Genomic DNA, 13,736 nt, shown 5'->3' with positions numbered 1-13,736 from the left:
CATTGTGGTTCCTCGGTGGAGTCACGCTGCATTGTGGTTCCTCGGTGGAGTCACGCTGCATTGTGGATCCTCGGTGGAGTCACGCTGCATTGTGGTTCCTCGGTGGAGTCACGCTGCATTGTGGTTCCTCGGTGGAGTCACGCTGCATTGTGAATCCTCGGTGGAGTCACGCTGCATTGTGGTTCCTCGGTGGAGTCACGCTGCATTGTGGTTCCTCGGTGGAGTCACGCTGCATTGTGGTTCCTCAGTGGAGTGGCACCTACCTTCAAGGGTTGTGTCTAGTTTTTGAATCTTAAATAAGCTGGTGAAGTGATGGATGCTCTCTGACGACCAACAACCTCCAGTCAGCTTCCGGGAACTCAGGAACCACTCCTTGTCAAACGTCCGGCTAGTCACCTCTGTGGGGAGCAATTATCAATGATGAATGAGGACAAATGATGATTGATGGATAATGAATGAGGAAGAATGATAATGATAGAGGATGGAGATAATGATGACTAATGTAGGCTTGAGATGAATGATGGAAGCTGGAGATGAGGGATGATGAGGGATGGTGTTGAGAACTGAAGGATGAAGATGACGGATGAGGGCTGGAGATCAGGGATGAGGATAAAGGGTGGAGATGAATGATGGAAGCTGGAGATGAGGGATGATATTGAGAATTGAAGGATGAAGATGACGGATGAAGGCTGGAGATCAGGGATGAGGATAAAGGGTGGAGATGAATGATGGAAGCTGGAGATGAGGGATGATATTGAGAATTGAAGGATGAAGATGACGGATGAAGGCTGGAGATCAGGGATGAGGATAAAGGGTGGAGATGAATGATGGAAGCTGGAGATGAGGGATGATGCTGAGAATTGAAGGATGAAGATGACGGATGGAGGCTGGAGATCAGGGATGAGGATAAAGGGTGGAGATGAATGATGAAATAGTAACATGAATAATGAAGACGAAGGATGATGATGATGATGTATGGTGATGAATGATGGAGCTGAATGCTGGTCCCACCTCTGCTGAAATAAAATGGCAGCTGTGCTAGCTCCGCCTCCCCCTGCATGTAGTTCTTCATCCGGTCACACCAGTGGGCGTGGCTGATGTCCCGCGGGTCCCTCCTCCAGTCCTGGATCTTACAGGTGTCGGAGCAGTACAGGACGGCGTCACACTTGTCACTGCATAGAGAGAGACACACTGAGAGGGGCAGCCAGCCATACACCCTCCAGGGGTTTATAGAGGCATACATATGAAATCGGCGGCGGTAGACTTGGGCGCAGGACACAGCCGGTATATGGCTCACCCTGCTGCTGCACAAGTCCCGGCAGCGGTAATTACTATTCCCCCTCCAGGTCCATGTGGATAGTAAGGAATGATGTCATTCCATTTCCAGCAATTGCTGGCGGCCAAATTACAGTGTTTTAAAAGTAACTTCAGCTCCGTCTTCTGAGGGTGCTGAAGTTACTCACTGAGTGCCGCTATAGCTGTAATTCCTATTACGGCCTATGGTGGCGCCGGCTGCGCCCAAATCTCCTGCGCTGTAATTACAGTGCTCGTTATAGAGTCTGGACGTCAGCAGCCAACTAGGGCACCGCTGGGGTTGTCTCTCCTACCTCTATAGGTAGCTAGATAATCCCCCAGTATAGGTAGATAGATTACCCCTCCCCCAGTATAGGTAGCTAGATAATCCCCCAGTATAGGTAGCTAGATTACCCCTCCCCCAGTATAGGTAGCTAGATAATCCCCCAGTATAGGTAGATAGATTACCCCTCCCCCAGTATAGGTAGCTAGATAATCCCCCAGTATAGGTAGCTAGATTACCCCTCCCCCAGTATAGGTAGCTAGATAATCCCCCAGTATAGGTAGCTAGATTACCCCTCCCCCAGTATAGGTAGCTAGATAATCCCCCAGTATAGGTAGATAGATTACCCCTCCCCCAGTATAGGTAGCTAGATAATCCCCCAGTATAGGTAGCTAGATTACCCCTCCCCCAGTATAGGTAGCTAGATAATCCCCCAGTATAGGTAGCTAGATTACCCCTCCCCCAGTATAGGTAGCCAGATAATCCCCCAGTATAGGTAGCTAGATTACCCCTCCCCCAGTATAGGTAGATAGATAATCCCCCAGTATAGGTAGCTAGATTACCCCTCCCCCAGTATAGGTAGCTAGTTTACCCCTCCCCCAGTATAGGTAGCCAGATAATCCCCCAGTATAGGTAGCTAGATTACCCCTCCCCCAGTATAGGTAGATAGATAATCCCCCAGTATAGGTAGCTAGATTACCCCTCCCCCAGTATAGGTAGCTAGTTTACCCCTCCCCCAGTATAGGTAGCCAGATAATCCCCCAGTATAGGTAGCTAGATTACCCCTCCCCCAGTATAGGTAGATAGATAATCCCCCAGTATAGGTAGCTAGATTACCCCTCCCCCAGTATAGGTAGCTAGTTTACCCCTCCCCCAGTATAGGTAGCCAGATAATCCCCCAGTATAGGTAGCTAGATTACCCCTCCCCCAGTATAGGTAGATAGATAATCCCCCAGTATAGGTAGCTAGATTACCCCTCCCCCAGTATAGGTAGCTAGTTTACCCCTCCCCCAGTATAGGTAGCCAGATAATCCCCCAGTATAGGTAGCTAGATTACCCCTCCCCCAGTATAGGTAGATAGATAATCCCCCAGTATAGGTAGCTAGATTACCCCTCCCCCAGTATAGGTAGCTAGTTTACCCCTCCCCCAGTATAGGTAGCCAGATAATCCCCCAGTATAGGTAGCTAGATTACCCCTCCCCCAGTATAGGTGGCTAGATTACCCCTCCCCCAGTATAGGTAGCTAGATTACCCCTCCCCCAGTATAAGTAGCTAGATAATCCCCCAGTATAGGTAGCTAGATTACCCCTCCCCCAGTATAGGTAGCTAGTTTACCCCTCCCCCAGTATAGGTAGCCAGATAATCCCCCAGTATAGGTAGCTAGATTACCCCTCCCCCAGTATAGGTGGCTAGATTACCCCTCCCCCAGTATAGGTAGCTAGATTACCCCTCCCCCAGTATAGGTAGCTAGATTACTCCTACCCCAGTATACGTTGCTAGATTACCCCTCCCCCAGTATAGGTAGCTAGATTACCCCTCCCCCAGTATAGGTAGCTAGATTACCCCTCCCCCAGTATAAGTAGCTAGATGCCCCTCCCCCAGTATAGATAGCTAGATTACTCCTACCCCAGTATACGTAGCTAGATTACCCCTCCCCCAGTATAGGTGGCTAGATTACCCCTCCCCCAGTATAGGTAGCTAGATGCCCCTCCCCCAGTATACGTAGCTAGATTACCCCTCCCCCAGTATAGGTAGCTAGATTACCCCTCCCCCAGTATAAATAGCTAGATGCCCCTCCCCCAGTATAGATAGCTAGATTACTCCTACCCCAGTATACGTAGCTAGATGACCCCTCCCCCAGTATAGGTGGCTAGATTACCCCTTCCCCAGTATAGGTAGCTAGATGCCCCTCCCCCAGTATACGTAGCTAGATTACTCCTACCCCAGTATACGTAGCTAGATGACCCCTCCCCCAGTATAGGTGGCTAGATTACCCCTCCCCCAGTATAAGTAGCTAGATGCCCCTCCCCCAGTATAGATAGCTAGATTACTCCTACCCCAGTATACGTAGCTAGATTACCCCTCCCCCAGTATAGGTGGCTAGATTACCCCTCCCCCAGTATAGGTAGCTAGATGCCCCTCCCCAGTATAGGTAGCTAGATGCCCCTCCCCCAGTATAAGAAGCTAGATGATCCCTGAACCCCATGCGGATCACGTGATCGGGAGGCAGCAGAGTGTGTTCTGCTGTGAAGCAGCCTCTGGAAGCGGGAAATAATTACTCACGCCTCTGCTCAGGGTATTTGTGAGTGAATGAGGATGTTCCTTTGCTAATTGGCTGCTCTTGTGGTTGGGGAGAGGGAGAAGGAGGGGCCACCAAAGCCTCTGGACCCCCCTGCGATGGTAGAGGTCGCAGGGGTGATTGCTACGCCCATGCGTGTGCCATAGGTTCTGACACGCCTGCCAATCCCCCCCATGTTAATAATTTGTTTTGCTTTGGCAATGCTAAACGTATTTGGTCCTGCCAATAAAGCTTTTTTGGATTTGTATTTGGTTCACCTCTCCTCACCTAGGCTACACATCGCTGAGAGGGTGGGGTTTATATACAAGATACAGGAATATAAAAGTATAAGAAGCATTTCTTACACAAAATCCAGGATAACTGAGCTAAAAACGGGTATCCGAAAATGGTGTAATACATTCTAGTCTACTATAGGTCACTACACTCCCTCCTCCACCCCCCCCCCCCCCCCCCCCCTTACCAGGCGGTGAGGGTGGCCTCAAACCCGCGCTTCCTGCAGACGTGGCACCGATGGGGCATCCACCCGGAGAAGAGGAAGTTGGCGTTGGGTGCCCAGCCTCTGAGGGGCTCCTGGTGCACACACACTCCGATAGCAGACATGTGTTCTGTGAGAAAACTGGGCAAAAGAGTAACAGAGCAAAATGTAAAACGTCCAAGCAGTGAGTGCAGACAGCACAAGATGTCTTCTGGTTGCCTGTTGTTTACATGTATGTCTTCCATTACCAGTAACCCATTCACATGCTCTACCATCTCCCTCGCGTGACAGATCTGACCACTGTGCCTAGGTGAGGCCATACTACTTCCTGTCTGCAGACAGATACAGGAAGTGTATGCAAATAGCACTGAACAGACTTGATGCATCGATCACAGATATTTGTGTCACACAGGTGGAATGGGGAGTGGTGGTGAAATTGCCAAGCAATAGCCCATTGGACAGTGAAGCCATTCATCAGATGAATGCACCAATAGGGATGGGTTGGGAGGTCACAAAGGAGGGACTTCCTCACCACTGGCCTGGAAACAGCATGAATTTGCATATTATTCTCCTGGGGTATAACTGGAACAAATATATTTGATTTGCAGTTAATTGAAGATATCCTCTGATAATGTACTTTGTCATTATGTCATCAGTTCAGATTTACTTCAGGGTCATGTTAACGGACACCCGAAGTGACATGTGACATGATGAGATAGACATGTGTATGTACAGTGCCAGGCACACACATAACTATGCTGTGTTCCTTTTTTTCTTTCTCTGCCTGAAAGAGTTAAATATCAGGTATGTAAGTGGCTGACTCAGTCCTGACTCAGACAGGAAGTGACTACAGTGTGACCCTCACTGATAAGAAATTACCCTTTTTATCTCTTTACTGCTCTCAGAAGCCATTTTCTGCTAGGAAAGTGTTTTATAGTTGGAATTTATGGAGTCAGAACTGAGTCAGCCACTTACATACCTGATATTTAACTCTTTCAGGCAGAGAAAGAAAAAAAGGAACACAGCATAGTTATGTGTGTGCTGGGCACTGTACATACCCATGTCTATCTTATTATGTCACCTTGGGTATCCTTTAACCATTTCTGCCGCCCGGATGTGATGCTCACGTCCGGGTGGCTGCTCTGCTGTGGCGATTGCGGGCGCGCCCCTGTGCTGTCCCCCGGTAGCCCTGGGATCAGTGAACGGGAACATGGTTCCCGATCACGATCTTTGTCCCCAGCAGAAAAACCGAAGCGCTCTTACTAGAGGCTTCAGTCTTTCTGCACGTAAAATTTTCCGCGTCCTCCTCGTGCTTCCGGTTAGCGAGAAGCACAAGGAGGAAAAAAAAACTCAAGGTGGCCATCTTGTGGCCAAATAGTAAAACTACATCTACATATTTTTTACATTACAATTTACACATATAATAACATTAAAAATTAACTGTTTATTTCCCACACCAAAATATTACCCAAATAAAATGTTTAATGGAAGAAAAAAATTACAATAAAAAAAAAGACATAAATAGTTACCTAAGTGTCTGAACTTTTTAAATATGCATGTAAAGGGGGTATACTACGATTTTTTGTTTTAATTATACGTTTGTAAATAGTGATGGACGCAAAACGGAAAAAATGCACCTTTATTTCCAAATAAAATATTGGCGCCATACATTGTGATAGGGACAACATTTAAATGGTGTCATAACCGAGACAAATGGGCAAATAAAATACATAGGTTTTAATTATGGTAGCGTGGATTATTTTAAAGCTATAATGGACGAAAACTGAGAAATAATGAATTTTTTCCATTTTTTCTTATTAATCCTGTTAAAATGCATTTATAAAAAAATAATTTTTAGCAAAATGTACCACCCAAAGAAAGCCTAATTAGTGGCAGAAAAAAACAAGAATTAGATCAACAAATTGTGATAAGTAGTGATAAAGTTATTAGCGAATGAATGGGAGGTGAAAATTGCTCTGATGCATAAGGTGAAAAATCCCTGTGGGCTGAAATGTTAAAGGACTTGAGAGGAATATGGCGGCAGCCATATGTATTTCCTGTTAAACCATACTAGTTGCCTGGCTGTCCTGCTGATCCATCTAGCTGCAGTCGTGGCTGAATCACACACCAGAAGCAAGCATGCAGCTAATCCAGTCACACTTCAGTCAGAGCACCTGATCTGCTGCATGCTAGTTCAGGGGCTGTGGCTAAACGTATTAGAGGCCGAGGATCAGCAGGGCAGCCAGGCAATGTGCATAGATTAAAAGGAAATAAATATGGCAGCGTCTATATCCCTCACTTCAGGTGTCCTATCAGGTGCTGAAATAGGTTTTCATTCAATAATCCTATTTGACTATTCTAGATTGAATAAACTTTACACCACATGATTGAACTTCTCCTCCAATGTACAAAAAATACAATGTAAAAATAGTTGGTTGGCACAGACCAATCGGGAGTATAATTGTATAGCTGGTAGCTCCTCCCCTGAGGAGCGCCATACTCACCTCAGCAGAGATGGCTCCCCTACAGCTACTCTACTGGGCTGCCGCGGTCCTCCGCCCACCATAGGCCTCTGCATACACTGGTACAGCAGGCGACAGGCTCTGGCTCCAAGCATGGGCTGTCCCTTCCGGCCGGCCGTCACAAAGTCCACGCCCAACACATCGCCCGAATCCTCTGCCACGATCAACAGATGTTCAATCCGCTGCAGATCGCCTGAGGTGAGGGAGATAAAAGTCAATCACAGCTGAGTGCACGTGGGAGGTTCCCCCACAGTAACGGTCCAGCGCATGGGGTGTAACTTAAAGAGGAACTCCAGTGAAAATAATGTAATGAAAAAGTGCTTCATTTTTACAATAATTATGTATAAATGATTTAGTCAGTGTTTGCCCATTGTAAAATCTTTTACATCCCTGATTTACATTCTGACATTTATCACATGGTGACATTTTTACTGCTGGCTGGTGGTGTAGCTGCTGCATGCTTTTTTGACAGTTGGAAACAGCTATAAACAGCTATTTGCCACAATGCAACGAGGTTCACAGACAGAAAACTGCCAGGAGTACCACGGTCCTCAGAGTTTCCTGTGGGAGGGGATTCACCACAATATCAGCCATACAGCGCCCCCTGATGGTCTGTTTGTGAAAAGGAATAGATTTCTCATGTAAAAGGGGGTATCAGCTACTGATTGGGATAAAGTTCAATTCTTGGTCGGAGTTACTCTTTAAGGGAGATGTGCTCACACTAACCTTATAGCTGATCACATGATGAAATCAGATCCCATCCACTGTCTAATGGTGACCATTAACTGTGCAATCTCCAGAACAATCGACCATACAATCAATCGGATTGGATGCCGTTAATTTCTGATCGGATTACTTGTTATTTTCCCCTCCGTTGGTGGGCCGGAGTGATCTATCACAACGATTGGATTGGACAGTCGATCGCTTGGGAAATCGGATCGTTAATGGGCACCATTATAAACATCCCAGCGCACCTGAACTCAGAACTTCCTTTCTGCTCTAAAAGATAAGCAACAGCAAAATAACCTTTACAGAAAAACATTTCTTTGTTACAGCTGATCCAAATCCTGCAATACATCTGCAGGGTGTCTACTTCCTGCTTTCATGGAAGCCGACATAGGGTTAACATCCTGTGTTTACCAGTTAGCTGATTTGCCGAGGCAGCCAGCTGACACAGCTGAGAGATCAAATTACAGTTGTGATAGGGAATTAGACAAACGAAACTCTCTAAATACATACAGGGTGTATTTCTCTCTGTTTCCCTTCTGTCCTGTGCAAGGGTTCAGGTTCCCTTTAACGTATGTCTGGTGCAGGTGCAAACATATGATACAATCTTGATTGTCCAATTTTAACAAATCTATGTAGTAGAAGGGTAAACCGAGTGAATATATTTTGAATGGATACTTAGACGTCCCTCATATTACACAGAAGTGGCAAGGCCTCCGTCACACTATGAAACGCTTATGACCATGCGTTCGGAACGCAGCGCACGCGATTGCACGCCATCTGCATTTCCATCCGTTGCGCTGCTGATCTCATCCACTACAGTGAATTGTTCAGCATTGCGTTTTGTCCATGAAAACATGCAGCGTTACCGTGAGTGTGTAGTGCATAGATCCCAAGCGATGGACTGTCCAATCCAATCGTTGTGAGACATGCAGCGTTACCGTGAGTGTGGAGTGCATAGATCCCAAGCGATGGGCTGTCCAATCCAATCCAATCGTTGTGAGACATGCAGCGTTATCATAAGTGTGTAGTGCATAGATCCCAAGCGATGGGCTGTCCAATCCAATCCAATCGTTGTGAGACATGCAGCGTTACCGTGAGTGTGGAGTGCATAGATCCCAAGCGATGGGCTGTCCAATCCAATCCAATCGTTGTGAGACATGCAGCGTTACCGTGAGTGTGGAGTGCATAGATCCCAAGCGATGGGCTGTCCAATCCAATCCAATCGTTGTGAGACATGCAGCGTTACCGTGAGTGTGTAGCGCATAGATCCCAAGCAATGGGCTGTCCAATCCAATCCAATCGTGAGACATGCAGCGTTATCATAAGTGTGTAGTGCATAGATCCCAAGCGATGGGCTGTCCAATCCAATCCAATCGTTGTGAGACATGCAGCGTTACCGTGAGTGTGTAGTGCATAGATCCCAAGCGATGGGCTGTCCAATCCAATCCAATCGTTGTGAGACATGCAGCGTTACCGTGAGTGTGTAGTGCATAGATCCCAAGCGATGGGCTGTCCAATCCAATCCAATCGTTGTGAGACATGCAGCATTACCGTGAGTGTGTAGTGCATAGATCCCAAGCGATGGGCTATCCAATCCAATCGTTGTGAGACATGCAGCGTTACCGTGAGTGTGTAGTGCATAGATCCCAAGCAATGGGCTGTCCAATCCAATCCAATCGTGAGACATGCAGCGTTATCATAAGTGTGTAGTGCATAGATCCCAAGCGATGGGCTGTCCAATCCAATCCAATCGTTGTGAGACATGCAGCGTTACCGTGAGTGTGTAGTGCATAGATCCCAAGCGATGGGCTGTCCAATCCAATCCAATCGTTGTGAGACATGCAGCGTTACCGTGAGTGTGGAGTGCATAGATCCCAAGCGATGGGCTGTCCAATCCAATCATTGTGAGACATGCAGCGTTACCGTGAGTGTGTAGTGCATAGATCCCTAGCGATGGGCTGTCCAATCCAATCCAATCGTTGTGAGACATGCAGCGTTACCGTCAGTGTGTAGTGCATAGATCCCAAGCGATGGGCTGTCCAATCCAATCGTTGTGAGACATGCAGCGTTACCGTGAGTGTGTAGTGCATAGATCCCAAGCGATGGGCTGTCCAATCCAATCCAATCGTTGTGATACATGCAGCATTACCATGAGTGTGTAGTGCATAGATCCCAAGCGATGGACTGTCCAATCCAATCCAATCGTCGTGAGACATGCAGCGTTACCGTGAGTGTGTAGTGCATAGATCCCAAGCGATGGACTGTCCAATCCAATCCAATCGTTGTGAGACATGCAGCGTTACCGTGAGTGTGTAGTGCATAGATCCCAAGCGATGGGCTATCCAATCCAATCGTTGTGAGACATGCAGCGTTACCGTGAGTGTGTAGTGCATACATCCCAAGCGATGGGCTGTCCAATCCAATCCAATCGTTGTGAGACATGCAGCGTTACCGTGAGTGTGCAGCGCATAGATCCCAAGCGATGGGCTGTCCAATCCAATCCAATCGTTGTGAGACATGCAGCGTTACCGTGAGTGTGTAGTGCATAGATCCCAAGCGATGGGCTGTCCAATCCAATCCAATCGTTGTGAGACATGCAGCGTTACCGTGAGTGTGGAGTGCATAGATCCCAAGCGATGGGCTGTCCAATCCAATCGTTGTGAGACATGCAGCGTTACCGTGAGTGTGTAGTGCATAGATCCCAAGCGATGGGCTGTCCAATCCAATCCAATCGTTGTGATACATGCAGCGTTACCGTGTGTAGCGCATAGATCCCAAGCGATGGACTGTCCAATCCAATCGTTGTGAGACATGCAGCGTTACCGTGAGTGTGCAGCGCATAGATCCCAAGCGATGGGCTGTCCAATCCAATCGTTGTGAGACATGCAGCGTTACCGTGAGTGTGGAGTGCATAGATCCCAAGCGATGGGCTGTCCAATCCAATCGTTGTGAGACATGCAGCGTTACCGTGAGTGTGGAGTGCATAGATCCCAAGCGATGGGCTGTCCAATCCAATCCAATCGTTGTGAGACATGCAGCGTTACCGTGAGTGTGGAGTGCATAGATCCCAAGCGATGGGCTGTCCAATCCAATCCAATCGTTGTGAGACATGCAGCGTTACCGTGAGTGTGTAGTGCATAGATCCCAAGCGATGGGCTGTCCAATCCAATCCAATCGTTGTGATACATGCAGCATTACCGTGAGTGTGTAGTGCATAGATCCCAAGCGATGGACTGTCCAATCCAATCCAATCGTCGTGAGACATGCAGCGTTACCGTGAGTGTGTAGTGCATAGGTCCCAAGCGATGGACTGTCCAATCCAATCCAATCGTTGTGAGACATGCAGCGTTACCGTGAGTGTGGAGTGCATAGATCCCAAGCGATGGGCTGTCCAATCCAATCGTTGTGAGACATGCAGCGTTACCGTGAGTGTGGAGTGCATAGATCCCAAGCGATGGGCTGTCCAATCCAATCCAATCGTTGTGAGACATGCAGCGTTACCGTGAGTGTGTAGTGCATAGATCCCAAGCGATGGGCTGTCCAATCCAATCCAATCGTTGTGAGACATGCAGCGTTACCGTGAGTGTGTAGCGCATAGATCCCAAGCGATGGGCTGTCCAATCCAATCCAATCGTTGTGAGACATGCAGCGTTACCGTGAGTGTGTAGTGCATAGATCCCAAGCGATGGGCTGTCCAATCCAATCCAATCGTGAGACATGCAGCGTTACCGTGAGTGTGTAGTGCATAGATCCCAAGCGATGGGCTGTCCAATCCAATCGTTGTGAGACATGCACCGTTACCGTAAGTGTGTAGTGCATAGATCCCAAGCGATGGGCTGTCCAATCCAATCGTTGTGAGACATGCAGCGTTACCGTGAGTGTGTAGCGCATAGATCCCAAGCGATGGGCTGTCCAATCCAATCCAATCGTTGTGAGACATGCAGCGTTACCGTGAGTGTGCAGCGCATAGATCCCAAGCGATGGGCTGTCCAATCCAATCCAATCGTTGTGAGACATGCAGCGTTACCGTGAGTGTGTAGTGCATAGATCCCAAGCGATGGGCTGTCCAATCCAATCCAATCCAATCGTTGTGAGACATGCAGCGTTACCGTGAGTGTGTAGCGCATAGATCCCAAGCGATGGGCTGTCCAATCCAATCCAATCGTTGTGAGACATGCAGCGTTACCGTGAGTGTGTAGCGCATAGATCCCAAGCGATGGGCTGTCCAATCCAATCCAATCGTTGTGAGACATGCAGCGTTACCGTGAGTGTGCAGTGCATAGATCCCAAGCGATGGGCTGTCCAATCCAATCCAATCGTTGTGAGACATGCAGCGTTACCGTGAGTGTGTAGTGCATAGATCCCAAGCGATGGGCTGTCCAATCCAATCCAATCGTTGTGAGACATGCAGCGTTACCGTCAGTGTGTAGTGCATAGATCCCAAGCGATGGGCTGTCCAATCCAATCCAATCGTTGTGAGACATGCAGCGTTACCGTGAGTGTGTAGTGCATAGATCCCAAGCGATGGGCTGTCCAATCCAATCCAATCGTTGTGAGACATGCAGCGTTACCGTGAGTGTGTAGTGCATAGATCCCAAGCGATGGGCTGTCCAATCCAATCCAATCGTTGTGAGACATGCAGCGTTACCGTGAGTGTGCAGCGCATAGATCCCAAGCGATGGGCTGTCCAGTCCAATCGTTGTGAGACATGCAGCGTTACCGTGAGTGTGTAGTGCATAGATCCCAAGCGATGGGCTGTCCAATCCAATCGTTGTGAGACATGCAGCGTTACCGTGAGTGTGTAGTGCATAGATCCCAAGCGATGGGCTGTCCAATCCAATCGTTGTGAGACATGCAGCGTTACCGTGAGTGTGTAGTGCATAGATCCCAAGCGATGGGCTGTCCAATCCAATCCAATCGTTGTGAGACATGCAGCGTTACCGTGAGTGTGTAGTGCATAGATCCCAAGCAATGGGCTGTCCAATCCAATCCAATCGTTGTGAGACATGCAGCGTTACCGTGTGTGTGCAGCGCATAGATCCCAAGCGATGGGCTGTCCAATCCAATCCAATCGTTGTGAGACATGCAGCGTTACTGTGTGTAGTGCATAGATCCCAAGCGATGGGCTGTCCAATCCAATCCAATCGTTGTGAGCCATGCAGCGTTACCGTGAGTGTGCAGCGCATAGATCCCAAGCGATGGGCTGTCCAGTCCAATCATTGTGAGACATGCAGCGTTACCGTGAGTGTGTAGCGCATAGATCCCAAGCGATGGACTGTCCAATCCAATCCAATCGTTGTGAGACATGCAGCGTTACCGTGAGTGTGTAGTGCATAGATCCCAAGCGATGGGCTGTCCAATCCAATCGTTGTGAGACATGCAGCGTTACCGTGAGTGTGTAGTGCATAGATCCCAAGCGATGGGCTGTCCAATCCAATCCAATCGTTGTGAGACATGCAGCGTTACCGTGAGTGTGTAGTGCATAGATCCCAAGCGATGGGCTGTCCAATCCAATCGTTGTGAGACATGCAGCGTTACCGTGAGTGTGTAGTGCATAGATCCCAAGCGATGGACTGTCCAATCCAATCCAATCGTTGTGAGACATGCAGCGTTACCGTGAGTGTGTAGTGCATAGATCCCAAGCGATGGGCTATCCAATCCAATCGTTGTGAGACATGCAGCGTTACCGTGAGTGTGTAGCGCATAGATCCCAAGCGATGGGCTGTCCAATCCAATCCAATCGTTGTGAGCCATGCAGCGTTACCGTAAGTGTGTAGCGCATAGATCCCAAGCGATGGGCTGTCCAATCCAATCATTGTGAGCCATGCAGCGTTACCGTAAGTGTGTAGTGCATAGATCCCAAGCGATGGGCTGTCCAGTCCAATCGTTGTGAGACATGCAGCGTTACCGTGAGTGTGTAATGCATAGATCCCAAGCGATGGGCTGTCCAATCCAATCCAATCGTTGTGAGACATGCAGCGTTACCGTGAGTGTGTAGTGCATAGATCCCAAGCGATGGGCTATCCAATCCAATCGTTGTGAGACATGCAGTGTTACCGTGAGTGTGTAGCGCATAGATCCCAAGCGATGGGCTGTCCAATCCAATCCAATCGTTGTGAGACATGCAGCGTTATC

The 13,736-nt window shown here is 48.3% G+C and overlaps 1 protein-coding gene across 1 annotated transcript in view; it reads right to left on the bottom strand.

Annotated features, from left to right (window-relative positions):
• Positions 1-13,736, bottom strand: part of ZMYND15 (zinc finger MYND-type containing 15) — a 102,358-nt gene that overhangs the window by 73,152 nt on the left and 15,470 nt on the right. Inside the window, exons 3-6 of the mRNA XM_068272012.1 lie at positions 6,855-7,065; positions 4,336-4,491; positions 1,012-1,172; positions 264-398 (exon numbers count right to left, since the gene is read on the bottom strand). Coding sequence (XP_068128113.1) covers positions 264-398; positions 1,012-1,172; positions 4,336-4,491; positions 6,855-7,065 — 663 coding nt within the window. The remainder of the gene's footprint in view (positions 1-263; positions 399-1,011; positions 1,173-4,335; positions 4,492-6,854; positions 7,066-13,736) is intronic.

The sequence above is a fragment of the Hyperolius riggenbachi genome, chromosome 3 (assembly GCF_040937935.1).
Source record: "Hyperolius riggenbachi isolate aHypRig1 chromosome 3, aHypRig1.pri, whole genome shotgun sequence".
NCBI classification, from domain to species: Eukaryota; Metazoa; Chordata; class Amphibia; order Anura; family Hyperoliidae; genus Hyperolius; species Hyperolius riggenbachi.
This window is presented reverse-complemented; position numbering and strand designations above follow the sequence as displayed.